General features: G+C 40.6%; 2 protein-coding genes across 2 annotated transcripts in view; both read left to right on the top strand.

Moving 5' to 3' along the window:
- ndufaf8 (NADH:ubiquinone oxidoreductase complex assembly factor 8) overlaps window positions 1–21,423 on the top strand; it is a 161,099-nt gene extending 139,676 nt beyond the window's left edge. Inside the window, exon 4 of the mRNA XM_079334097.1 lies at window positions 21,412–21,423. The gene's annotated coding sequence lies outside the window, so the exon portion shown is untranslated. The remainder of the gene's footprint in view (window positions 1–21,411) is intronic.
- On the top strand, window positions 19,369–26,783 carry fscn2b (fascin actin-bundling protein 2b, retinal; the record flags this gene model as incomplete). The annotated part of the gene is made up of 6 exons (XM_079334091.1): window positions 19,369–19,461; window positions 19,850–20,576; window positions 24,848–25,004; window positions 25,352–25,473; window positions 25,595–25,762; window positions 25,924–26,783. 6 exons carry the CDS (start codon window positions 19,369–19,371, stop codon window positions 26,127–26,129), a joined length of 1,473 nt encoding a protein of 490 aa, XP_079190217.1. The 3' UTR covers window positions 26,130–26,783.
- Between the last annotated feature and the right edge of the window lie 568 nt (window positions 26,784–27,351).

The following is a 27,351-nucleotide window of genomic DNA, read 5'->3' as shown; positions in this document are numbered from 1 at the left end:
TGAGATTGACTGCAGATGAGGGAAGATCTTCGTGGCCTATCATGGCGCACATGTAACTGCCTGAATTCTCATTTTTGATCGATTCAAAAGATAAGAAGTCCAACTTTGCTCTGCGGTCATTGAATTGCTTCCTGTTCTTGTACCAGATGTAGCCTGGGTTGGAGCTCAGATCACAGTTGGGGACACAGGTCAGATGCACTCTCTGACCTTCAAACACTGGCCTGACATGTGGCTCCATTAAGATTCTCACAGCAGAGTTGAAAACCTGGAGACTCACTCCTGGGTCGCCCCTACATGTTGACAGATTTCCTTTAACCTCTCTGATAGTGTATTCAAAATAATAATTTGATGTATCACTCTTTTTAAGGTCTGCAAGTTTCATTGTGCAATCATTGTTTCCACTTTCATTGTACTGCATTCGAGAGGAATAAGATGAAATCTGTTTCAAGGGTGTGGCTGTCTTGTTAGGAGGGGATATTTTGGACCATCCTGATGTTGAGATGACTTGAGCATTTTTGGGATATGTGCAGAGAACATCTACAGATGAGCCCTTTAAGCTGCAGATATTTCTGTGTTGGTAGGTCACACACCTGGAGGACAATTCTAGAACGGAAGTAAAACACAAAAGTGTACAAAGGTTTAAGACTATTTTGCTTGATTAACACTTACGTAGTCATGCAGAGATGTCCAAAACGTTCTAACAACTGCATGATGGGAGATGTACCTGTCACAGGAAATAGCACCAGAAGGGACCAAAATACTCTTCCTGCCAAATTTGTCCACATTGTTGTTTCAACAAAGCGTGCTGCTACAAAATGAAGAACAGAGAAAGAAACAAGAAAGTTAAGATAATTAGTGAAAGTCCAAATTGCAAATATTTAAGCATTTTAGGGTCATTCAATAAAATGTAAATCTGCTACTTTTCTCTAGCAAACAATAAATTTGATACTTTTTTTTACGGTCATTTCAATCAAATCTACTTTTAAATCTCAGAATCAACCTTTATAAGTTTCTGATAACTTATCAAGGTTTAATATCAATAAAATAATCAATAAAGATTATCCTTATTATTAAACCCTAAACTAACCCATGATTTGGATTTGAAAAACACAATTTCATAAGATTGATCAAATTTAACGTTGATTTAAAAAAAAGATTAACGATCACACTTACACTAAAGTGGGTTGGCTGTTTTGATCAAAATAGAATCTGATGATGTGAAAGCCCCACATCCACACTCCCCTCCCCCTTCCTCACTCAACAATTGTCACCAGCTTATCAAGAATACATACTGTATATGGTCTCTCTGCTCTCAGTGCTAGTGATTCAAAATACATTTAATGTCTAACTTGCCATAAAGATGTATTACTAGACGAACATGTCTTGGTCTTTCTTTAAGGTATATTACTTCCTGGCACCTGGCCGGAGAAGAGTTTCCTTTTCTTTGCAGTATTTTCTTTTAGTAATGAAAACACTGAGTTTAAAACATGTTTTATGACGTGCTGAAGCTGTAGCCATAAAGGGCTGGGTATTAAACATTTAATATTATTCTTGGTACCAACACTTTGATTATAAAAGCATGAAGGACTTAGAACCTTAAAGCTTTGCATGGGTTGCAATTTTTAAATTTTTAATTATTCAGTAAAGTTCTTAAATGGTCATTTTATAATAAACAAATAAAAGTTTGTCTGTATTTTTCTGAAAAGAAAAAAATCATAGTTGGAGCAAACGTAAGACTTTTTGGAGGGATGATAAAATTTCTATTTGGTCAAATCTCAAAAGACAGGCACTTTGGTCTTCAAAGATGGACAAGAATGGAGTTCTGATTACAAGTGGACACTTGAGAAACTTAGGAAGACTCAAGATTTAAATCAATCAATCTTTATTGCGCCAAATCATTACACATTACAAAAAGAAGGTAAAAGACCTCACTCATTGTTATTTAATGTCAAATGTGACCTGACTTGCTTGGAGCTGTCTGCTTGTGATCAGAACATCTTGGATAAATGTTAATGCCAAGTGTAAAATGGGCCTTAGAAACGAGATCTGAAGATCTGTATCACTGGGATGGGCTACACCTGTCTCAGTGGTTCTTTAGTATTTCTGTCAGATTATTTGGTTTAACAAAGTGTCAGTTCACTGTACTTTGTTCGGACCCTGGGAGATTGACTGTCTGACCAAGTGGGCCAAACAAATGGTGTCCAAATTTGGCCAACTTCCAGGGCTGTAGACCTTTGTAAAATGTGGGCTAAAAGTCATTTCCAGTATGACTGTGGTGCATAATCAATCAAGTATATATTACCTTATTCTGTAACTATTTTTCATCAAAAGGTTACAAAAAGCTGACTGGGTACCGGATGAGGATGTATATCAAGCTCAGGAGTGAACTTTTTAAAGCTAAACAAAGGCAGCACTGTTGTTTCTGTTTATTTCAACCCAGAGTAAAAGCCCATTAACCCCCTATTTAACATGAGGTGTAGTTGGCTGTGCCACAAAGATTTGCTGTACATTACTTGAGTTGACATTATTTGCCAATAATTTAAGTTAAACTTTAAAGAAGTTATTCATAAAGTGTAATAAGAACATTTTAAGGCCTGTTAAACTAATGGAAACTCAATTTAGATAGTTGTGAAGATAAACTAAAAAATTAATTACACTTTTCGAACCAAAGTAAAATGAAATGCTTTGATTGGGAGATCTAATCAAGGATGAGAAATCTTTAGTTTTAATTATACGGTTCCTTTTTTGGTTTTAATCCAAGTAAATGGTCTTCAGGATTTTTCCTACTACAGCTGAAAAATGGTTGAATCGCTAAGAGGCTCTTCTCCTTACAGGCTTCTGTAAACCTGCACCTGCTTCCAGTTCTGTATTGGCGGGTCTAGGTTTAATATGTTTTGGTTTTCAACATTTTACTAATTCAATATGTTCTTTGAACTATGACAAAGAGCTCTGCACTGACCTGATTGAAGTTGTTTGACTTGCTGGAGTTCATATAAGCTCTCCTCAGCTGTCTGCGGACATCACCATCTTTGAATATGAGAAAACGATTGGCCTTGTAGTCCTCGGCTGTTATGTTGCCATACAAAGGAAGTGTTGGACCTAATAGACTATCATGACACCTAAGAGAAGCATAAAGACCGCTCATTAGATCATCCTCTTTGGGGTTTTTGTGGACTTCACACTAAATGTGTCTTTGTGTGTTGGTCTTGAAGACAGGATGTTGTGAATAACAGCTTCAAATACCTGCTTGTTGATGCTCCTGCTTTACAGTGTTGTTTGACTCTGTGGCATAGAAGGGTTAAGAGGTTGATTAAAATCCTTGATCCATTCTGACATAGTATATTTACTGTTTTTCTCGTTTTCCTTGCAGTATTTTAGCTCTATCTCTGTGGATGAGGTTTGACTTGAAACCACTCTAACTTTGGCCTTTTCATCCATTAAGTAAACACTTGAAAGAATCTTGTAGCTTTTGTGAATGCTGCTTTATCGTTTGGAATCATGATTATGAAAATGAAACACGTTCTGAAAGGGACTCTTTTATAATCAATAAATCAACTTCCTTTCTGAAAATCTTTCCCCTATTTAAATACACACTGTTTACTTTAAAGACTAACACATAATTGTTTACTTATTTTATCAACCCATGTAAATATGTCAGTCATTTTGATAGTAGAACCATCAAAATGTGTTGTGATACACACAAGTGTATAATATTTGGACCCAAACGCACGACTCAGAGACAAGATGACCAATAAACGGGGTTCTTTAATGTTCTGTACTTTACAGTGAACAACGAGGGAGGTGAAGTGCGTGTCATGGTTTGGTTTTGTTCTGTATTTAATCTTATTTTAGTTTTCATTATTTCCCTCGTGTTCTGTGTATGCATGATTCCTAGTGTGGTTTTAGGTTTACTTTAGTCCTTAGTGTGTTTCCTTGTGTTCTTCTATGTTGTCTGTAGGCTTGTTTTCCTGTTACTTGTGTTTTCAGGTTCTTAGTTTGGTGTTTAATGTTTCCTAGTCTTGTTTTAAGTGTTTCCTGTTTTATTTTGTAATATCTTGTTTTAGTTCATGTCTTTTCATTGTCAGGTTTTACTTTGTACATGTCCTCAGTGTTCTGGTCTTGTGTTCTTTGTTCCTTGTGTTTCCCGCCTTTGTGATTACCCTGATGTTCCTCACCTGTCTCGTTAGTCTCACCTGTGTCTGATTAGCCCTTGTCTATTTAGTCTCTGTGTTTGCCTCAGTTTCTTGTCGCTTCATTGTCTTTTGTCGTTGTCCTGGTATGTGTTTCAGCTCCCTGCTCCCTGTGTTTCTCATCGTGGTTTTTGGATTTTTGGATTTCTGTTATTTAAGTAAGTTTTGGTTTTTGTGTTTTTGCCCTTTTTGTTAAAATAAATAATTGAAGTTTTTTTTCTGCAATTGGGTCCTCCTCTCCTGTTTCTTACCCCCGGAACATGACAGTGAGTTCCAGAGGTTCATGATACAGTGTCTGTGCTCTCTGTGAACAGTGAGGTGAATTGTGATCCCAGTGGAGATCTAGTAGTCCAAATCGTGTAAAGAAAGTGCAGCATAGAAGAGCAGCAGGCAGGCAGGCAGGCAGGCAGAAGGTGAGTACCGTGGCCTTGATGAGCAGGGGAAAAACACGAGGGAATTAGTGACGAAGTTAACCATGAGGAAAACAACACTACCACTAAGGATTTAACGAGAGCCAAGATGGGAAGTGCTATACCACTGAAGAAGCCCTAATAATCCAGTGAGGAGTGGATGATGAGTCCTGATATACTGGTCGTTGATGAGTTGATGACTGTCAGCTGGCCATCACGCTCCCGCTGATTACACTCGGATGACACACAGGGTGAGAAACAGGAGGAGCAATACAGACAGGTGGGAAAACGGGCAACGCACAATCAATACAACAATACAATTTAATCCTGTTTTTTTTTTTTTTGCATCTCGTGTAATTCTGTGAGTTTTGGACAGGAATGATTTCCACCCTTCTCTTCACTGCAGACAGACTCTTCTCATTAAGTTTGGAGATCAGAATGGAATTGCATCTTGGGAATATACAAATTTTAACTCGGAGAACACTAATGAGCTTTCCTTGTAAATGGCTTTGACCCCCAGAATGAAGAAAGAAAAGGCTGTAAAGTGGCTGCGGTCACAAAACGATCCTAACGTGGCCAAATTTTTTTATTGATCTTAACGTTTAGGCAGCATATACACGATGTGTCCAGTCCATCATAACACAACATTACAGTACATGGTACAGACAGCAAATTCAATAAACGAGCTTTCTTTGTAGTCAGATATAATTTTGTATTTACACTATGTGGTAAATGTTATTTATTGGGGGGAAAACAGACCAAGAGCCTTAAGTAATTTGTCTTAAATATATATCTTTAATATATCTTTTATATTTGAGATGGCTACAACAAATGAAGCTCTAGCAAAAGTTCAGTGATGAAGACTATACCTGATTCTCGATCAGGTCTTTCTCATTCATCCTTTCTTTTTTGCACATGCACTCACGGTTCCACGGTCATTCTCAAGCTGTCAGTTTTGGACTGTCATTGGGTAATCAGCTGTCTCGTCAGTGGTACTCATCTAACCAATGGCAGGTGTATCTCCCGTATTTTCAGCCTATCTTAGTTCCGCTCCCCTTTTAAATATGATTCTTTCTCTGCCCTAGTTCCTTCATGCTGACGCTTCGTGCACTCCTCCACCTCCCTATCACTGCCAGCTTCATCAGCAGAATCATCATCCATCAATTCTTCACCAATCCAGTCTCATCAAATCATCAGCTTCACCACCAACAGGGTCTGGACTGCATGGGGGGATTTACTCTAAAGACACTCAGAATTTATTCTCCAAAGATATCAACCACCCCATAAAGTCCAAGTGCCAAAGACTTTCTGTCAAGTCACATTTTCACATCATTCATTGTATTAAATCATTTTCTTGAATTCACTTGACTCTCTTGATTGATATAGTTTTAAGGCTGAGGAAGAGCATGTTGGCTCAAAACATCATAAATCCTTTAAATGGGAGCTGCTTGGTGTGAATTCTTTATACCAAATCGTTTTCTGAATCCAGCATCCATTCAAGGATGTCTTTTTTTAGATTTTAATTACATTACACATACACAATTTTCAGTCAAGTTAGAGGGCTATTCCCTTATTAGCTCATACATGTCATGAACACCTTATGTGGGCACATGTCTTAGAGGTCTAGATCAAACCAGATCCTAAATTCGTTTTTGGTTCATTTTTACTTGTAATCCATTTGGACCTGTGATTATATATTTAAGTTCAGGCGATTTAACAGGATGATATAAAGGGTAACAGTTTCTAATGATGGTGCCTTCCTGCCTTTGTCACAGTCAACGCGTGCTCAGATTTTAATTAATTATTGTGTTACAGTCACACATAAGCCCACTGACCAGAAGACAAATGTCCCTCTACAAGAGAATAAACCAATGAATGAATATATTCTTGAGGCAACGACTGATTCAAGCCCATGAAAATGGAATCAAACACTATTCAGAGCAGAAGCAATGCCATCTGGTTTGAGTTTATATCACTACTTGCATGTAATTTGTGTTATAGTTGATCTGAGTACTGTGTAAACACATTTTAATACACTGGGGGGAAAGAAGAGAAAGAACATCAAGATACAGATGAGTGACGGGAAAGCGTACAGTTCTCCTGTCTCTGCCCCTCCCCCTCTTTCAGATACTTTCAGTGTTGATGGATATAGCACACTCAGCAATATTTCAAGTTATGATGGAGGTGCAAAAAAACCCTCTCACGGCCAAACAAACATGCTTCGAGCTGCTTAGGCTCGCGTTGACAAATGGAGAGGGAGTACTAAGTACAGTCAGAAATGGCAACATGAATTCCCTAAAGAGTTGAAAGAAAAAGTCTGACTGCTTGGTTAGAACATAACCAAAACCATAATACTGTGTAAATCTCTCACACACTAACACACACGCACACATGCAGTCCTTTGATGAGCCTGAGGCCCAGAGGGAATAATGGTTAGCAACCTGAAAAATGCCCTCGTCAAAAAAAGCATCTGACAGTAATAAATGAAATAGTTGAACCAAGCACATTAATCCATGCCTGGGCATGTGTTTGTGTTTCTGTGTCTCTCTCTGTGTGTGTGTGTGTGTGTGTGTGTGTGTGTGTGTGTGTGTGTGTGTGTGTGTGTGTGTGTGTGTGTGTGTGTAAGAGAGAGACAGCGAAAAGCAGTGAGAGCGCTTTACAGTAAGAAAGCTAAAGGTGGTTATAAACTGTCAAAGAAACTTCTCTTGCAGTCCCTCTGTTTTGGCTACCTTAGCATCGAGCTAACATGAGGAACTGTGTTTATATGTTACAATAATAATGACCCTTTGACACGACTCCTCCACAAGAAACATTAGCATGACTGTTTGTTCAAAATGCTTACATACACCTGCTTGTTGCTTGTGGCTAAAATGTGACTCTTGTCAAAGGCAGATCGACTTTATAGAACCACAACGATCATGCCCAGACTTCAAGTGTTTGTTGGCTTTGTTTGTTATGGCTGCAGCCACACACTCTCTGTTGTTTGTGTCCTCCCTGGCTGATGTGATCCCAAAAGTCTCAAAGGAGATGAAACATCTGTTTCTAACTATTGGTTAGCAGTTCCAGCCCACGATGCTAACGTTAGTGAGCATGCAACTGCTGACAGATAGCTAACATCAGGGTTGGGTACTAATGGAACAACCAGTTGCAGTGTTAGTAGTTTGACTACATTGACTCAGTAGCTTTGTGGTAGCTTCCCTGTTTTCTGAATCAAATACTTTTCAGGAGCTAAGCTATTGCATCAATCAAGTGGTAGTATCTGCACAAGCATTTCCCAGAACAAAGCTGAAGACCAGACAGCTTTCAGGTAGGTCTAAAATCAAACTTCCAAGGATCAATAGATGACGCCAGCCTAAAAACTGACGTACGTAGTGACATCACTGTGAAATCCTTTTAAATCAGTGTAGATACATACTACATTAGTCAAATTACTGTAGTGCCATTGACTTGACAAAAACTGGTTAACCCTAACTGGAAGCTACCTCTGCCAGGTAGCTGTAGCTAAAGCCCCATTTCCACACAGCAGTCTGTAATGGATCAGTACAGTTCGGTACGGTTTGGTTCAGTAAAGCCTGATCCTTTTTGCGTTTACACAGCCAACTGTGCCCTATTTGGTAGGTGATGTGTAAGCCGGATGCTGATAGCCAGCTACGTAATAGCTTCACATGATAGCAGCTAATCGCTAACAGCTAACCCACTAATAGATTCAACAAAGAATAAAACCATGACACAAAAAAAAATAAACAACGATGGAAGACACTAGCAAATGCATCTACTTTGTCACAGGCATGTCGCTCTTTATTACAAAACACAATCAAGCTTTGTTTCAGAGAAGGCTGTGTGCCACGAGGAGAAACAATTGACTGTGTATTTAAACATGGCGGTGTTGTGTTTACCACTGTCACACGGGAAGTGACGATTCTTTCGACCTATCAATGGACTGCCGTGTTTCGCTCCTCCTTTTAGGGACGGCTCGATATTCTTGGCACCCAATGGAAGGGTCCCAAAAAGTAGGACGGAATGGATCGGTTATTTGGGGATCTTTCACGGCTTTAGTATGGAAATGCTGCAAAATGTGTGCCTTACCAAGACGAAGCGAACTGAACTGCTTGGTGGAAAAGATGCTTTAGTTTGCTACATTTCTCTGGTTGGAAGCTTTGGAGTAGTAAAGGTTAATTTTATGTAAAGTAGCTGAACTCCCTACATTTAAAAGTAGCTTGCCCAACGGTATGTAACGTACCCTCTGAAAGGCCTTGCTGCAAAACAGACAACCTTTTCTCATCTAGACTTTGTTTTCAGTTTGTGTTTGTTTTAACGACATGAAGCCAGACTACAGGAGTTAAAATTAGACTTCCCAAGATCATTCAAGATCAAAAAGTGTGGTACATTTTCTCTGGCACACAACAATTTTAAATCAGATTTTAATCATATACAATATATCTAATCTTTAGTGTGGGCAGAGAATCTGGTTCCTTTAGTAAATGTATTTTAAAAAATTACAACCATGAACAGAACCTTTCCCAGATCAAAAAGCTCAGGTTCAACCAGCGTAAGGAAAAACTATATACAGCCAATACAATGTTGTTATCCCCTCTCTCGTCCCCCCTAACCAAATCTCTCACCCAATTATGCACATCTGGCCTCTCACTTCTTACTTATCCCATATCCATCACTCATGCACAGTATACATTTCTCTCTCTTTGTTTCTAAACTGTGTATTTTTAGTCACCTATTTCTCCCCTTCATTCTCTTTACCTTTTGCTCTTTCACACTCTCTCTCCAAACTGTGTATATTTGGGTCTGTCTATGGGGAGTCAGGGGTCATTATTAATCTTGCTAGCTCTTCTAGCTTCAGGCATAACAGCAGGGCAGCATCTGTGTATGTGCGCTTTTGTGAGTGTGTGTGTGAGAGAGAGAGAGAGAGAGAGAGAGAGAGAGAGAGAGAGAAAAAAAAAGAGAGAGAAAGAGGTGGTTGCGAATGAGTCAGTTACGTTGTTCGAGTAAAGGTGTGGGAGAACATGTTTTTGAGTGCAGCGTCTGTATGCCGTTTAGGAGTGTGTGTGAGTGTGTGTGTGTGTGTGTGTGTGTGTGTGTGTGTGTGTGTGCGTGCGTGTGTGTAAAGGAAGGAAAGTGCATCTTGCCGTGATGGATCATGAGAGACCCACATTCTTAATGCACACTCGCACAAGACAGACACCCATGAGAAATGAAGGGGAGACAGAGAGGGAGGCAGAGAGTGAGGCAGGGAGCAGAGAGGGGGAGGGACTCGGATGGAGAGGTGATAAGGAAAATGGGTGAGAGAAGCAGCTGAGAGAGAAAATTAGAGGAAAAGAGAGGGAAAGGAAAGAGAAATAAAGTAGAGTGTGAGAGAGAGAACTGAGGAAGAGAGAGACAGACACAAAGAGAGAGAGAGTGAGAGAAAGCAAGGAGAGTCCCTATTTCTCCTGAACTCATTAACCGTTGTCCTCTTCGCCCTCCCTCCTGCACTCCCACAATGCCAAGCAGCGGCGTGCATCAATAATGCCGGTGACAGCACGAGGGGGCCGGGTCAGACAAGCAACCGCCATCTCCCTGGCAACCAACCACTACGGCCACCATTGCCACGACAACAATTGCCCAAAGCACACAGGGGGTATCCCCCTTCCCCGCTGGCCCAGCTCCCCTCCTGCAGCCGCCGCACAGCGAGGGCCGCTGCGCCCGCTGCTGCTGGATCAGAAGCAAGCTAAATCCACAGCACGGCTCCGGCAGAGGATGAGGCGAGAAAAAGCTGACTGATCTGGATTCTGAGGTGAACTGAATGGACAGAAGATTGAATCTGAGCTGAGTTTATAGCAGCATTATTCAACCATTCAAGAGGGGGAGGAAAGACGAGGGATGTTCTGGAAGAAAAAAATCCCAAAAGAGACGAGTTAGATGGACTGTAACGCTCCGGACGTGTCCCTGCAAGGAAGACCCAATGATAAAGAGAAAAGTTGCCCTTCAGATTAAAGCAATCACATCTGTGCATTTCAATACAGAATTCCTTAACTTAAGGATCCTTATCCTTTCACATTAAGGGACAGTGTCCACTCATGGCATTTTTTTTTTGTCTCTGTGCATATTTTATATCCAAACCATGCTCAGCATTCAGTGTTTTCAAAGTTCAGTGTCCTAAATGTAAAAACACCCTCACTGTTTTTTTTGTCTCTGCTCCAACTTTGCTCTCAGTTGAAAATAGTTCAAATTATGGAACACTGTCAAACTCAGTGTCATTTCACATAGCAGATCAAATCATGAAGGGCAAGGCTTCTCATAACAACTTTGTGAACTGCGGTCCTAATGTTGAACATTTAAAAAGACTTAACAGTAGCTAAATTGCCAGGTATTTTCTTACAGATATTAGAACCAGAGATAATTTTGTAAATTTACATTCACCTATTGTTACCCAATTTAAATTGTAAACCAGGTACAACTTAGCAAATAATAGTGTCAGTGTTGTAGCTAAAAGCACATTGAACATGTTATTTTGTTTATTCAATTTCCTCAAATTATTTACATTAAGTTTAATGGTTCATAGAGGAAATCGAAGTAGACAAAAAGTCCCGCCCCACTCCTGGCAGGCTTCATTTTCCCATTGAAATAGATGTGAACGCTGTCTTTCCAAAATGTGTTTTCTGAATTATAATATTCCAGATATTCTGTAACTTTCAAAGCTTGCCCTATTTTATAATAAAGCCATAACTTCTAATCATGTGAACCAAGTCACAAGAACTTTTCAAAAGCGTTCAACATCACACAGCTACACTATGGTTTTGACAGCTTGCCAATGTCAAAGCTTTGAAACTGTTAAGAGTGAACACACTGCTTGTTTCTGGCACTGATAACCACCATTTGGTATTTTTTTCTAAGCTTTCTTTTGGCCTGGGCGTCTTACTTTTACACACCGCCTGTGTTTTGCCCTCTGTTTGAAATATGTAAAATATGTCATAATGCACCTTAAACATGTTCATCTTATGACAGACTCTAGAAAATAATATACAATAGCAAGATTTTTCTTTGAAGCATTCATCAAGTTATTGGTTTTAGATAGATGATAGATAGATAGATAGATACTTTATTGATCCCGAGGGAAATTCAGGAAATTTTTAAGACATTTTGGTGAACGTACTTATGGATGGTTGTTTTTGCTCTTTCAATAAAGGTTATTGTTATTATTATGCATTCCTTTTTCTACCCTATACCTGCCCCTTTAAATGTTAGCACCAGCTATTCAAAGGCAGTAACTTTTTTATGGCCAAAAATCCCACCTACAAAAATGTGGCCCTGATCACATTATCATACGGGGTTGTGCGTGCATGTTACTTCTGCTGACTAGATTTGTTCACAATTGTACAATTGTGAAAACTATGATTGCATTTGAAAGGTAATTCAAACTGTGTTGCATTAAATAACTGTAACCCTTTGTTCCCAGTTATGACTGGCAGTGTTGACATCTCTAGAGATCGAGCTATAGTCTACCATTACCCACAACATATGATTATAAACTCTCCTGCAAGTTAATCTTTAGTGATGTAATTAATTAATTACAGGTTAATGAACCTGTCATTGCAAAACTGCACATATGAACATGGACAATAATGTGTAAGCTGTGTCTCTCCCAGTAAATCATGATAGCGGAGTGGCTTGCTGCTCCATGAAGAGAAACGAAGGAGCTGCAGAGGCAGACAGAGAAAACGTCTCAGCGAAATTGGCGATAAAAACGAAACAACGTGAAGCTCCTCGCGCAGAGTTGTCGGCGCTGTGTAAAATATCATATCTCTTGTAATCGTGTTTTTGTTTTTTTTGTTTTTTTTATTTACGGGCCGTTAAGTAGATCGGTGAGAAATGTCAGATCTGAGTTCGCGCGCCTACCGATAGATGTGAGGGGAGCGACGGTGGATGCCTTCCTTTCCTCTCCGTAGGAAAACAAGGCTGGGGAGGGGAGGAGGAGTTAAACGCGCCAACCTGGCCAATCACATGGTGAGACCTTTGATGGGAGGGTTTTGAGGTAATTGTTTCAGCCAATGAGAGCTCGTGTCAGAGTCCATCCCCCACGTGGGTTCCGAGTTCAAAACGACAACGACGAGGAATTAAGCCAATCACGGCGAAGCAAGGTGTTAATCTTGACGCGGATTGGCTGCTGTTTTCACAGCGTCCCTTCACTCATCACGTTCAGCCTGTTGTTATTAACTCTTTCCTACCACACAGGAAGGAGCTCCGCTACCCATAAAACAAAATCCCGTACTGTAATAGCCAAAAGTGAATTAATGAATGATTCAGAGGCGGTTTGTTTTTAGAAACACGATACATCAGTTAATCCTGACTGTTACAAAGCTTTGTTTCAGAGACATTTTAAACAAAAAAGCGAGAGTAATATAGAGAACTATAAGGAAGCACATGGGGTGATTAGAGCAGCGCTGCAGACCTTTAGAGCGCGTGTCGCCCTGATAATAATTAAATCAGCATGCGAGGGAAAAAAGAGATTAAAAGCACATGAGAAATACATGCTTAGCAGTGAGGTATAACCCACATTCACACATTTCGGTTCTACAATTGTGGGTCAAAGCTGCTCCTGTTATGCCATGTTCAGTCAGCTTTACATGGAAGAGAAACAGACTCAGGTACAGAGACTGGAAATGATTGGAACAAGGGAAACAGACCCCTCCCACCCTCTAGTTTTAATTGCACTGATGTTTTACAGTTGATAACGCTACACTTGTTGTTGACGCCTTTCAGCTCTGCGAAGTCCTCCGGAAAAAAAAAAACACGGGACACATTAAACGCAGCCATTTTAAATAGCACCAAAGTCCTTCCCTCCCACGCTATGCAGTCACACAGGCACCAACACTGACAAACCAAGCATCAATCTTCTCTCCCCTTTTTTTTTGAACCTCCCAAAAAAATATAGGCAAGGCTCTCACAAAGGAGGCATAGAAGGCTGACACCGCCCCTCTGTGGTGACTTTGGGAATTACAAACGCGAGCATGGCAGTGTATGGTCAGGGTGTGTGGTCAGGGTGAGTGAGGATGCAATTGTTTGGGCTGGCACTAAAAGCAGAAAAGCAAAACTTGTTAATCGAGGTTTAAATCTTATTATATTTGAAGATCTCCTGCAACAGGCCATTGCTATCATAGCGTTATTTGTATAAGTAGGACTATTTGTGCATTTAAGAGAATGAGGGGTGGTTGGGAGGTTACCAAGAACAGCAGAGAACGTAGCACATTTCTATCATTCTGCTTTGTTTGAAACAGAAAGAAGAGGGATAAAAAAAAGAAGCATTGAACAGAAAGAAAGTGGGATGTGAAGCAAAGAAGTCGTAAGCCTGATGATGATGGAACAAGAGGAGATTTTGCACATCTATAAACTTCATGCATCTTGCATATTAGTAAAACAGGACAGTATTGTGAATCCTAAATTTGGATAATTTGCATTCAAATATATTTTTATTGACCTCTAGTTGACTTGAATATAGGTTTCTTTGAAACAGTACCAAGCAATGTTTTTTTTTTATTTATTTAATCAGCATATCAAATTTTTGTTTTAGGGAGAAAAACTGTAATAAAGTGGTTCCAACTGCACAGTTTGCATCAGGCCTCCCAGCATTCATTAAGCAGTGGATTGTTGCAATACATAACGGATTGGGAATGAATGTTCAGCCCAGCTGTATCTTGTTCCTTGTTTGTGCTGTGAGTCTCTTTTGGATTTTGGTCAATATCTTAAGACTTATTTTCACCTGTAGTTATCCCCATTCTTGTGGAAACAGTTTACAGTTTGAGAGGACAAACCTGTGCGAAGGTCAGTGTTAGAGCGGAGAAGTGGCAGCCAATCCTAATCCTTGAAAATAGGCCTATGTACTTGTGAATGCAAACACATATTCACTCTAATAAAGGACACCTTTGACTCATAAATGTCAAAGAAGTCAAAAATTACTGGAAAGAAGTCCATATATTTCAACATCGCCAACATTTAAATCCTTTTCAAGAATAACACAGCATGTTTCGATTAGCTAACAGGTTGCCTTGATATGAATACTTACAGTACACAGTCCTGATACAAACTGATTATCATTGAAACAGATCCAGATAGTGTCAGGGAGCAAATGCAGGAACCAGACAAAGACATGAACAAAACCCTTTACAGCATGTTTTGGCATCAGCAACAACAAGGACAGCCAGTGGACTCAAAGATTGATCAGGCGGCTCTTGCTACCATTCAGTTCACAACCTCTGGAATTAAACTGAAGATGTGAGATAGGAGGAGGAAATGAGGAGGGGGAAGTAAGAGGAAAAATAGAGAGAAGAGGATGACTTGAGGAGGAAATGGAGGAGGGGGAAAAGTGTCTGTGTGTAAAGGAGGGGTTGTCTGTGTATTGGTAGGGGGACACTGTGGGGTATGAGGCAGCACCCCGCAGTCCCAAGTAATGGCAGAATAGAACTTAATAGGGTAGAAAAAGGCTGGAGGCGGTTAACTCAGAAACGGTCATTTTAAATTCCCCATTCTCTCCCTCTGTCATTCCTTTTCTTCTCATCCCTCCTTCATGTGCCTCATTTAAAAAGAAAACTTCCTATCCAAGCCTTTCTGTGTAATTTTACATGTATCCCTCCTTTTCCTTGTATCTCTATTTAACTTTCCTTTTCTCTCTTGCACCATCTACTTTTTCTTTCCTACCTTGTTTCCTCTCCTTCTATCTATCCTTGCTTCGTCTTCCTGAATCATCCTTACATCCTCCTCCCTCTGTGTCTCCTTGGAGGAGGTGTAATGATAGCTATTTGAGTGTCATCAGAGGACCGCTATAATGGCTTCTAAAGCACCATCCCACGGTTGCCACGGTGAACCTGGCACAGCCTCCGCCCCAGAATAAGAGGTGAAAAAGAAGAAAAAAACATCTGGTTGGCTATCGACAGGCGTCAATGTGCCGACGGTGGCACATCAGCAGACAATGAAGCCCCCAGGGGCCACAGAGAGAGAGCTAATGATGCGTGGGATAGGATACATATGAGGAAGAAGTACAGTAATAGTGATAATAGTGATAGTAATGAAAATAATAGTGCTGATAACAATAACAGAATGTGACTTTTTTTGATTTGTGAGCACTGTCTGCCTCCTACCACTACATCTCCTTTTTCTCCTATTTGCAGTATGTTAATTTGCATGCAGGAATGTGTATATGTGTGTGTTTTAAGTAAAGAAAGGAAGTAGAAAGTTATTGTTTCCATGAACAGTTAATGCAAATGGGAGGATCTGATTTCCAATTCATTTGTGTTATTTAACAGATAAGGGGGGTTAAGTTCTCAGAACCAATTACACACAAAACATGCACATGAAAGCTGCAGCTCCTCTTACTGACAGGAGATCAGATGACTTGTCCACCTAGAGTGAGAGTTTAAAGTGAAGTGATTCATATTTTTTTTTTTAAGTGTTTATTTGAGAGAGACAGGTTAATGGGTAGAGTCAAGAGTCAGGAGTCAGAGAGAAAGAAAATGGGGAATGACTTGGGAAGATAGCCACAGGCTAATACTACCTGTGCCACTGCTTAGAGGACAACAGCCTCTTTACATGGGGTATACAAACTAACCAAGCCACAGACGCCACTATATGCATTACTCGCAGCCTTCTTATAGTAACATTAAGATGAGTAAAATAAAAAAATCCCCCCCTGGACAGTAAGATAAAGATGAGCTATTGAGGCTAGAATTATTTGTTTTTTTGTAGTATGTTATCATTCTTATTTCAGCTGTATTTTAACATGGGTGTGTCTGGGAGGGGGCTTTTGGGGCCAGCCTCAAGTGGATACTTGAAAAACTGTGGTTCTTTTTCACTTCCGAATTGGCTTCATTTTTCAGAACCAGAGGTTACCACTTGGCTGTTAATCACCTAGTCTGACATCTACCAGGCAGCAGCATTTATAAGCATTAAAAAGAATGCAATAAAAATATAAATTCTTCTTGCTGACTGTCTCATTTGCTTTTGTAGGTCATAAAGAGGCATCAGTATTAATTTCAGTCTGTTTCTCAGGAGCTTCACCTGGCATGTTTTCAGTGAACTGAATAAATAAACCCTAATCGGGAGATGAGTGTTAAGTGATTAATTAATGCATCATTTTGTATTTCTGCATATTCAAATCACAATGATTTATCCCATGGTTCTAGTTATTGACATGCTGACAAAGCAGATCTGGAACAAAAAAATATGAAATGTGTAGGACCTGTCAATGTGCTTTCTCTTATCCAAGGACACCCAACAATAATCCACAAAGAGCTATCACTTGGTGATAGTGACAAGGAAAATATTCTATGTGGTGAAAGAAATATACACTTGGCTGTATCAGTCCAATTAAATGGCTGCTTTTTAAGTTGTGTATATATGTTGTATATACAGAATAACAATCAATGGCAACTATTGTAAACCGTTGGCCTCGATTGTATGCATTTATAAGGTTTCTATTTAAATATTATGAGGATGAAAACAAATCAAAGAAAATGGGCATGGTTCATTTTCCAAAGCCAGTGGCTTATTCCTGTCTTTTATTGTTTGTTTTTGTTTTGTTTTTGCAGTTAATAAACTATGAACATATATCTTTGTAGATTGTCTCATCTAGCTTTAATACAAATACTTTACACAGAGAAGCTTATCTCAAATCAGTATCTCACAAACATGGGATGTCAGTCTGTTTTGTGTTTACAAACTGCAGCCCTTCTTTGCTTCAGTATCTGTGTGTGTGTGTGTGTGTGTGTGTGTGTGTGTGTGTGTATGTGTGTGTGTGAGAGAGAGACACGTATTGTTTATCACATTTTGCGTAAAAGCGCAGCAGTTCAAGTCTGGGTCAGGGGGAGTAAATCTTTGGGTGGGTGGTGTTTACGATGAGCCCTGGGACCCTCTTGTGACCTCTTGTGACCTCTGTGTGTGTGTGTGTGTGTGTGTGTGTGTGTGTGTGTGTACGTGTGCGTGTGTGTGTGCGTGTGTGTATGTGTGAGATTGTGTGTGTAGTGATGATATGAATGTTACTGTGGGTCAGTGAGTCTATTTGTATGTTTATAGTCATTAACAAAAAGAAGGGGGAGTGTGTGTGTGTGTGTGTGTGTGTGTGTGTGTGTGTGTGTGTGTGTGTGTGTGTGTGTGTGCGTGTGTGTGTGTGTGTGTGTGTGTGTGTGTGTGTGTGTGTGTGTGTGCGTGTGCGTGTGTGTGTGTGCGTGTGTGTGTGTGTATGTTTGCGTGAGGGCTGGAGGATTGGGGAGGGGTAGAGCTAATAGATTAGCCAGGTTGGGATGATTGGGTTGAGGATTAGATGGATTCAGGAAGAGACACGTCTGTTTACTCTGCAAAGAAGACTCATAATAGGCTGATTGGCAAGGTTGATTAGACAAACATATATACACAAACACACGTGTAGGATCATTTGCTGCACGCATGTTCATTCACAAGGCCCATATGTTGATAAGCTTATTACCATTGTCATTACGTCACCTGTCATCTCCAATTCCTTTTATTGTCTCTAAAATTTAGATGTGAAGTCCGTCATTGGCCTCTTGGACAAATTACCCATTAGGACTGACCCAGAGAGTTTGCAATCAGAGAAGGTGTGTAACTAAACCCCCTGCATAGGCAAGTAAGTGGAGCTGCACTCAGGCAACTACCCCAAAGGCACAGGGGGTGCTCTGGTTACCTGGTGCTGTGTGTGTGTATGTATTGTTTCTACTTACCTGTCTTTAGGTATCACAGAAGTGCAGGGCTCAAAATAAAGCACAGAGACAGAGAAAGGCAGGATTATACACATGGCAGGTTAGAGAAAGGCAGAGAGAGAGAAGGAGAGGATGGCAAGCAAAAGCGACAGGGAGAGGCTTAAGATTACAGGAGCGAACAGCACTCTTTGTTGCTGAATTTGATGATGAAGGCGGCTTATGTTTAGGGAAACAGTGAAGGAGTCCGTCAGTGTGCTACCATAAAATTTGCAGGACTGCCGAGGATGTTCTTCTCCACTGATCAAACTTTTGTCTGACAACTGAGGAACCTGGACTTCAAGGTGGCTGAAGAAGAGAGGTCAGAGAACTGGATGTGATCCACAAGAGGGGCACAAAAACAAAACCCCAGGGAGGCTTAGTCAGGGGGACCAGGTGATTGAGCCTTCAGGGTGAATAAAAAGTCAAGAAAAACCTGGAGTGAGCCTGGAAAAGAGAGCAGCAGGGAAAGGAAAAATAGAGCGAAATTGGTCTGCGGAGAGAAAGAGGTGGACACAGACTAAAGAGAGATCAAGACAGACCCAAGTCTTTGCTACCTCTAACCTGATTAGGGTGAGTAGAGCTTGAGGTAGATGGGAGGCTGTAGGGAGTCAGAGAGACCCCGATCATCAGAGCCAGAGAAAGAAGAAGGGTAGACTGAAAGCATTACAGGAGGAAGCTTGGTGAAAGAAGCCTCTTAAATTTGGGAGCTGGAATTAGAGCCGCAGAAACTGCAGAGGGGAAGCCACAAACCACAGTAAGTAAATTAGGAGCCTGTAGCTGGAAAAACGTGTAATGAAGCCATGGGTGAGGGGAGGAATTTGTGGTTTTGCGAGTGCTTTATATACTGTACCTTAATGAATTGATTTCCTGTCTGTAAGACATTTCATCATTCTCCATGACTTCATATCCTTTATTATTCATTACCTCTTAAAAAAACTACCTCTCACTTCTGCTCTCTTCTACTTTCTCTCTGACTTGCCTGACATCTTATTCCCCTTCTGACTTACCCATGGAATGAACCCACAGGTGACGATGCCAGCTAACGGGAACCGTCCCCTGAAGCTGCAGTTTGGTCTGATCAACCATGAGGGACGCTACCTAACTGCTGAGAACTTTAGCTTTAAGGTAAAACATCCAGCGCTGTGTAGAGCTTGAGATTTTTAGATTCCCAGGATTCATCTGTTACTAGCATGCATCCTAGGTGATTGATCATAAATGGACTAATTTAGATATGGTCGTTTACAACTGTTATTAACGTGTCACCAAAGCATCTTGAGTGACCACTTGATCTGAGTGATGGGATCTCAATGCATCCTGGGTGTTTTTATACCTCTGTTTACAGATGTCCACCTGATCCGTTAGCTCATGAATGTTGTCAATACCAGTTTTAGAGTGCCAAAGTGTTTTACTCTTGTAGGGAGTTCCAACAGACCTGATATAGCTTGGAATGTTGTACATAGACCGAATGTCTCAGCCTTCATGGTGTTGGTTGGAACATTGTCATCTCTTTCAGGTGAATGCATCAGCCCCCAGTCTGAAGAAGAAGCAGATATGGAGTCTAGAGCAGGACTCTCAGGATACACAGGTGGTCTACCTACAAAGCCACCTGGGACGCTACTTGGCCTCTGACAAGGATGGCAAAGTTACTTGTGAAGCTGATGGGCACAACTCTGACTGTCGCTTTCTCATCGTGGCACAATCAGATGGTCGCTGGGCCCTGCAGTCTGAGCAGCATCTACGCTTCTTCGGGGGCTCTAAGGACTACCTGTCCTGCTTTGCTCAGGTGATAACAAATGCAGAGCTCTGGGCTGTGCACTTGGCGTTACATCCGCAAGCCAACCTGTTGTCCTTGGCTCGCCGGCGTTACGCCCACCTTTCTGTGGATGACGGGGAGATTGCTGTGGATGTGAACATTCCCTGGGGTGTGGCGGCGCTTCTGACTCTTGTCTACATGGATGGAAAGTATTGCTTGAAGACCTGCGACAGCCGCTTCCTCAGTAATGATGGAAAGCTCTTGACGCAGAGTGGGAGGGCCACAGCGTACACACTAGAGCTGAAGTGTGGGAAGCTCGCCTTTAAAGACTGTGAGGGGAAGTATTTGTCCCCTATGGGGCCAACTGGCACCCTGAGGTCTGGACGCTGCTCCAAGCCAGGCAAAGATGAATTGTTTGACTTAGAGGAGAGCCATCCACAGGTGGTATTGATGGCAGCCAACGGACGATATGTCTCAATAAGACAAGGTAGGCAAACATCCTTCAGAAAAAGCGATTGTCACAAATCTGCAACTATGCATGCATGCACGCAGAGTTAACTCTTGAAAATTCTATGGTTCTCAGAAGTCCAAAATAGAATCCCTAATATCTGATTAAATGAAGAAAGACCTTATGTGCCACTCAGGTTGGTCACATGAGCCATTGGCTGACACACACTGACCTAAACACATACATAATGAAGCAGAGTTGCAACAAACACTACTACCATTACTACTACTAACCCATATACAGTACACGCTGTGCACTGTTACATCCCCGGAAATTCACAGGAAGTACACTTACTCTGGGATATGCTGAGTATGCACGGTTAAGGTAACAGGCTGGTCTCTAGTGATTGACAACTGATAATGGGATGCAGGGTAATTATGGGTTATGTAGTATGCTCATTAAAATGCATCAGCCATCACATGGGATGAATCCTTCCAGGAAAATAAGGTATATGTCATATATTTTCGGTTAGCATGGATTTCCCTTCTTTGTCCAAGTCCCCCCTTGGTCCCCCCCCCCGCCTTTTGTCAAACAATCTGTTGGTCAAACAAATGGACTGTGTAGGAGTTGTAGTGTTGTGATTTAATTGGATGATACCAGAGACATTGTTTTACTCCTGAAAAGGTGGAGATTCTGTGTTGAAATGAAGCAGTAAGACCAAAGATCTAATCCAAACTTTCCCCATGCTGGTGGGTTTATTGTACCCATTGTACTTACTGAAACAGTTGCTTGAAAACTATATGAGGTACAGTAGTAGTGCTTTGTTGTTACTGTTTTGTGTATTTACACCCAGCTTCAATGTGTGATTTGATCAGGATTCAACCATAAAACCAGAATACTATGTTGGTACCCCCCCCCCCCCAAACAAAATCTATATTTCTCTAATTAGTACTACAATAGAAAAAATGTAATCGTAATGTTCATGTTGCATCTTACTAAAAGTGCTCTTCAAGTAGAGGGACTTGTTGAGTGTCTGGTTGCTGAAGGTTTGTTGGTCTGATTTGAAACTGGATTTGGGATGTATAAGCATACACCATCAGTGCTTGTCAGCGTACTTGACCATGACATCCATCCACAGGCTGCAGATTCTTGTCTGCAGGGTTTAGTTACTCTAGCCTTGGGTGCTGTAACTGAATCCCTCCCCGCTCATTGTTCCTGGTTAGCAATGGGAGCTTTGGGCAGAAACTAATCATCCTGGAGCTCCATAAACCAATTGGTGGAAGGGGAAAAAAAGAAGATAAAGCTTCATAATCTCAGGCACAGATGGGATAACCCAAAAATTATCACTTTTTTCTGTACCTGTTGTTCTTCTTCCTTCCTTCCTCTAACACGTTATGCACTTGTCCACCAACAAAGAGCTTTGCTAATACATTTGCTAACACACAAAACCACACCGTCCTGCTGTGGTGAGTGGTGGTGGTGTTTTGAATTATTGATGAAGTTGGCCCCTGTTCCTGGAAGGCGAAGGGTGGAGTCTGCTTTCAGAAACCCAAGCTGGATCTCACCTGGGGCCAAAGCTTCTGCCCCCCTGAATCTCGCTCAGACTCGTTAATCTAACCTGCTAACCCCGAAATCAGTCAGTGCTGATGTTTCTAGCTGCATATGTCAGATTATGGTGCAAACTGATATTTCTTTACTTTTTTTTCTTTTTCTGCTTTAGCATTTTAGTTTGGAATAACTCAAACCTATTTGTCATAAATTTTGTCATTTTAGCAATTACTAATTTTCATCCAAACATGCTTCTAGTTGGTTATGGAAAATGTTGTCTTAATTTCCTAATTGACCATTTATTGATTTAATTGCATGCTATGAGAATACCTGGACAAAATTGTGCTTAATGAGTAACAAGGAATGGATGGCAGTTGGCAAAAAACTTTAAAATCTACATTTGACTCATGAACATAAAGACTTTTTAAAGTCCAGTAAGTTCAATTAGGTTTTTTTTTTTTTTTAAATCTTTACAAACTTTTACCCGAAAAGTCTTTAGCTTCTGGATGTGACATGATGATTCATGATGAAAGAAGAATAGGAAATAGACAGCAGGGGGATATACAGCTTGTTAAGGGCTCTACAGGGCAATAAAAGAGTGTGTCACCTGACTTTTCATATAAATAAGCACTTTTGTTTGTGCTTCATTTAGGAGAGAAAAGTTGCATTTGCTATCTATTTTGAAAATGAGGTTATAAAAGAGGAGTGGTTGTTGTACAAGTTAAAGCATGGATGTCAATATAAACAGTGTGACAGAGAGGTTTTGTGGACAGAAATCAGATTCAGTATTCTCCGATTGTTCTTTGTAGGTCTTTAAAAAAGCAGTGTGTTTGTAACTTATTCATGTCTGTCTTAGCATGTCATGTAGATCTATATCATCATGTCTCTCTCATCACCTCCCTGCTCTCATCAGGTCTAAGTGGTCCACTCTGCCCAGAGAGTGAAAAAGTGATGACAGTTTAAAGACACAAACTTTCCATTAATATACAGTATGTAACCCTGAGCACCAAATACATACTTGCACACATAAAGCATGCATGTGAAAACACAGCCAAAGCCGAGGAACAAAAATTTAAAAATAAATTAAAAAAAGATTGCACCACTATGCACAAAAGCAGTGATAAAGGATGAAGGGTAGGGAAGAGGAAAATAGGGAACAGGGGGATTGGGGCATCAGCTTACCATTAATAATAGATGTCGGACCCATCTATGCCTGCTCTACTTGCAGGCTGCAGGTAGGACAACAGAAAGTGGAGCTGGATCTAGGGTCTGATCCAAAGTGGATGCTGATAACAGTATATGCACAGTATGCATGTTTCAGTGCGTCTTTATGCAGATGACATCATCCTGTTTCCTATGCTTGATCAACTGCTGTGTCAAGGATGGTCATCAGTGCAGCTGCTGATATCCTCAGATTGCTGGTTTAGATTTCAGTACATTTAATCTTACTCTCCCCCTCTTCTCTACTTTCTTCTATTCTTCCTTCCTTCTCTTTCCTCTGCCTCCTCTCATCTCATCTATCAGATAGTGGCTGCGAGGTCCCAGCCCTGTCGCTGGATCATTTCTTGGTTGAATTAGTGTGAAATGGACACATGGAATAGGTAGACAAAGCATGACATTGAGTTGGAATGATGGGGAATGAGAGTGATGGGCCCCCAGGCGAAGTTGCAGAGTAGAGGGGCAGAAATTTATGCTTGAAATAAAGTCAATATCAATGATGATTTAACCAGTAGTAAGACCTCACGGTAGCTAGTTTATCAGCAGTGAATGTGATTAAAGCAGCTCAGAAACCATGACATCTTTGTCACATGTCACCCTCTTTCCCTCTCCTCCAGTTTGTACGGTTTGGTATCGAATTGAAGCCAAATGTACAAAAGAATTCTTGTAACACATTGGATTGAAATGTTGGTGGGTTGGGGTTCCAATGTTCAAGGTACCGGAGGAGAGGGTTAGTGAAAAAATATCACTTAAAGTGGTTTTATTTAATTGAAACGGAAATGGAAAATGCCAAAACATCATGACAACAAATGATAATCAAACATAATTGAAATGCTTCTTAAAGGCACAGTTGTCAAATACATTTTGCTCTTGTAAATGCACTCATGTATAGGAGTATACTTTGGGTAATTTCATATTTTTAAACCAATGTTACTATACTTAATTCATTTACATTTTCACTTTTAGTATGTTTTACATATGTTTGATCTCTAATAGCTGCATTAGCTTAAAGGTTCACTGTGGTTGGTAATAATCTGAACATCCTGCTAAGTGTGCGCCATAAAATCCTCGGCTCTCTTCCTGTTTTTCCTTTATTCCTTTTATTGAGGGGATTGGACGGGCAGCAAGGAAAGCTGATTATATCAGAACCCCACTGTGAGGAGGGCCGATAGGAAGGAAGAGGGGAGGGGTGGAGGGAGGATAAGGTCAAAGTGTGTGTGTGTGTGGGGGGTGGGGGGTGTGGGGGGGGGGGTTAAAAAAAAAAGGGAGTGAGGTGCACAGGTTTAGATTATTATAGGATTAGGAAAATGTATCCGGGATATTCTGGGATGGATGTAATTTGGGATTAAGCTCTCTGCAATCTGTCTACTGGTGATGGCAACATTTGTCTTTGTCAGTGTTAATATTTATGTTGACACTTACAGGAGCAGAATACTTAGGATTTCAATCATTTTGTTAAAAGGCTGTGTGTTCATGCTTTAATATGTGTATCTCATGTTTGACACAGACACGTTTGAATTACATGTTGTCTTTTCCCCTCCCAGGAGTGAGCCTGGCAGCAAATCAGGATGATGAGACAGACATGGAGACGTTTCAGATGGAGATTGATAAAGAAACCAGGAAGTGCACGTTCCGCACCAGCCAGGGGAACTACTGGGCATTAGTGGCTCACGGGGGCATCCAGAGTTCTGCCACTGAAGTGTGAGTGAATGTTCTCATGTCATGTCTCAGCAGCTGTATGAATCATTTCCACATACGCTGTTGTTTATAGTGGTTTGCAAGTATGTTGTTTACTTTGGAAACATAAATGTTCCTTTTTATTTAAATTGACCCTTTCACTAATTCGTACCCTTAAAATGATTAGTTAATGAGTTAGAGTGCAATGCTTTATAATAAAAAAATTAAAGCACATTTGAATAGCCTTCAGCCTGCCTGAAGTAGTCATCGTTTACCTCCCATGTCTTGCATGTGTATTTGGCGTGTTACCCATTTCAAAGCATTTAAAGGCAAGAAGAGTCTATTTTTCCTTTTGTGTTGTCAAACTGCAGATCAGCAAACACTATGTTTGCAGTGGAGTGGCTTGGCCACAAGGTGGCAGTAAAAGCTAACAATGGAAAATACATCTGCACTAAAAAGAACGGCCAGCTGCTCGCAGTCAGTGATTCTATTGGTAAGAGACATTTATCGATATTATCCCCCTTCATCTTTCTGAAGTTCCTCCTCAATCAAACTCAAATCATCCTGTGTCCCTTCTCATTTGTCTTCATGATATTGCTGTCACCTTTCATCAGGTGAGGATGAACAGCTCACTCTGAAACTGATCAACAGACCAATGCTGATCCTGAGAGGAGAGAACGGGTTCATTTGCCATCACAAGAACTCCAACACACTGGATGCCAGCAGATCAGTCTATGACATCTTTACTCTGCAGTTCAGCAAAGGGGCCTACCACATTAAAGGTCAGCCTGTGACCACTCAACCAAGATTGATTAAATCCCTTTGAACTTTTTTGATCCCTTTTTGCAACCAAAACCATGCTTCAAAAATAACAATGATAACATAATATTCCTCTCGGTCTAGGTGGTCTAAATTGATGTATTTATCCTTTAAACCTCTGCAGGTGTGGACGGTAGGTTCTGGTACGTAAATAGTTCTGGGCTGGTGTGTTCAGACGGTGAGGTACCTGAGGATTTCTCTCTAGAGCTGCTGGAGCACCGCCGCCTCGCCATCCGGGGCAAGAACGGCAAATACCTGCGAGGGGACCAGGGAGGCACGCTGAAGGGGGACGCAGTCAGCCCGACCAGCTCGGCCCTGTGGGAATATTAAACAGACGTCAATATAGTAGCTCAGAATCCGAAATATGACCCCACATAAATCACCAATCAGGGGCCAGCACCATGACTTTATCATAAGCTCTGATTTTTTGAATTTTACAGAAGCAACTTCTTAGTCCCTCCTTAAAGTTGCACAAAATTATGGATTTCTGCAAAGTGAGAAGTGTGAGAAAGGAACCAATGCAGAATCATCAAAGACAATCATCCATGAAGTGAAAAATGTTTGAAGTCAATGTTTGACTTCAAAACTGCAACATTTGCATACATCAACATCTGTGTGTTTGCATTTTTCCTTCATTTTCTTTTGATGGTAATTTCCTGCTCAATTACACAGTTGTCTGAAGCATTACCCCAGAAATGATCTGATAACAATATTAAGATATACGTATGCTATAAAATGGAGCATTAGATTGACTTACAACTACATCTTTTTATGGTGGTCTATTAAGTATTATGTTGTCAACAGCACGGCAACAATAGAGGTGATACTGGTGTATCATTTCACCTGAAGCTCATCCTGACCAGAGTAAACTTACCTGGGTGTCACCTGAGACAGAATTAGCACTCATTAAGAGAGAGGTCCCCTTTTAGAGGTGTTCAGGATGTACAGTGACAAACAGTAGAACACTCGAACTGAGAGTAATGTTAGCAGTTACAGATGTTTTCATTGGTTATGTTTTTCTATATTTTGTCTTTCTTTTACAGATATAAACGTACTAGAAACACTTAAATGGCTGTTTATGTTTTGATTAATGTTAAATGTTTCACTATTATCCAAAAGGTTCATTTCATATCTATCAGATCTGTACATTACAGTACAGTACATTAAAAGGAAGAAAGGATAAGTCATGCATAGTTTTGGAATGACACTTCAGGCCATCCCAAAAAAGTCTAGACATGCCCTTGCCTGTGTCAAAATATAGAGCCACATGGGGGAAGCAAATCTAAGTTTGTCTAGCTATAAACTTACAAAACATGGATAGTTAGGGCAGAGGGAAACAAACCAGATCAGAGCTGAAAGACGAGTGTTAAATATTCTTACCATGGTTTGTGAAAGTTAACCACACTATATGTGTATACATCCTAAAAGTCCACCATACAAAATCCTGTTTAAAGCTGTTAGCTTGAACATTTAAAGTACTGTGTATTGTGTTTTCACTAATGAAGCAATGCAGTTGTAAAATCAACAGTATGAGAGAATAACAACAGTGTAT

The sequence above is a fragment of the Symphodus melops genome (assembly GCF_947650265.1).
Source record: "Symphodus melops genome assembly, chromosome: 21".
Classification (NCBI taxonomy): domain Eukaryota; kingdom Metazoa; phylum Chordata; class Actinopteri; order Labriformes; family Labridae; genus Symphodus; species Symphodus melops.
The sequence above is the reverse complement of the archived record's forward strand: the minus strand, read 5'-3'. Positions and strand labels throughout refer to the sequence as shown.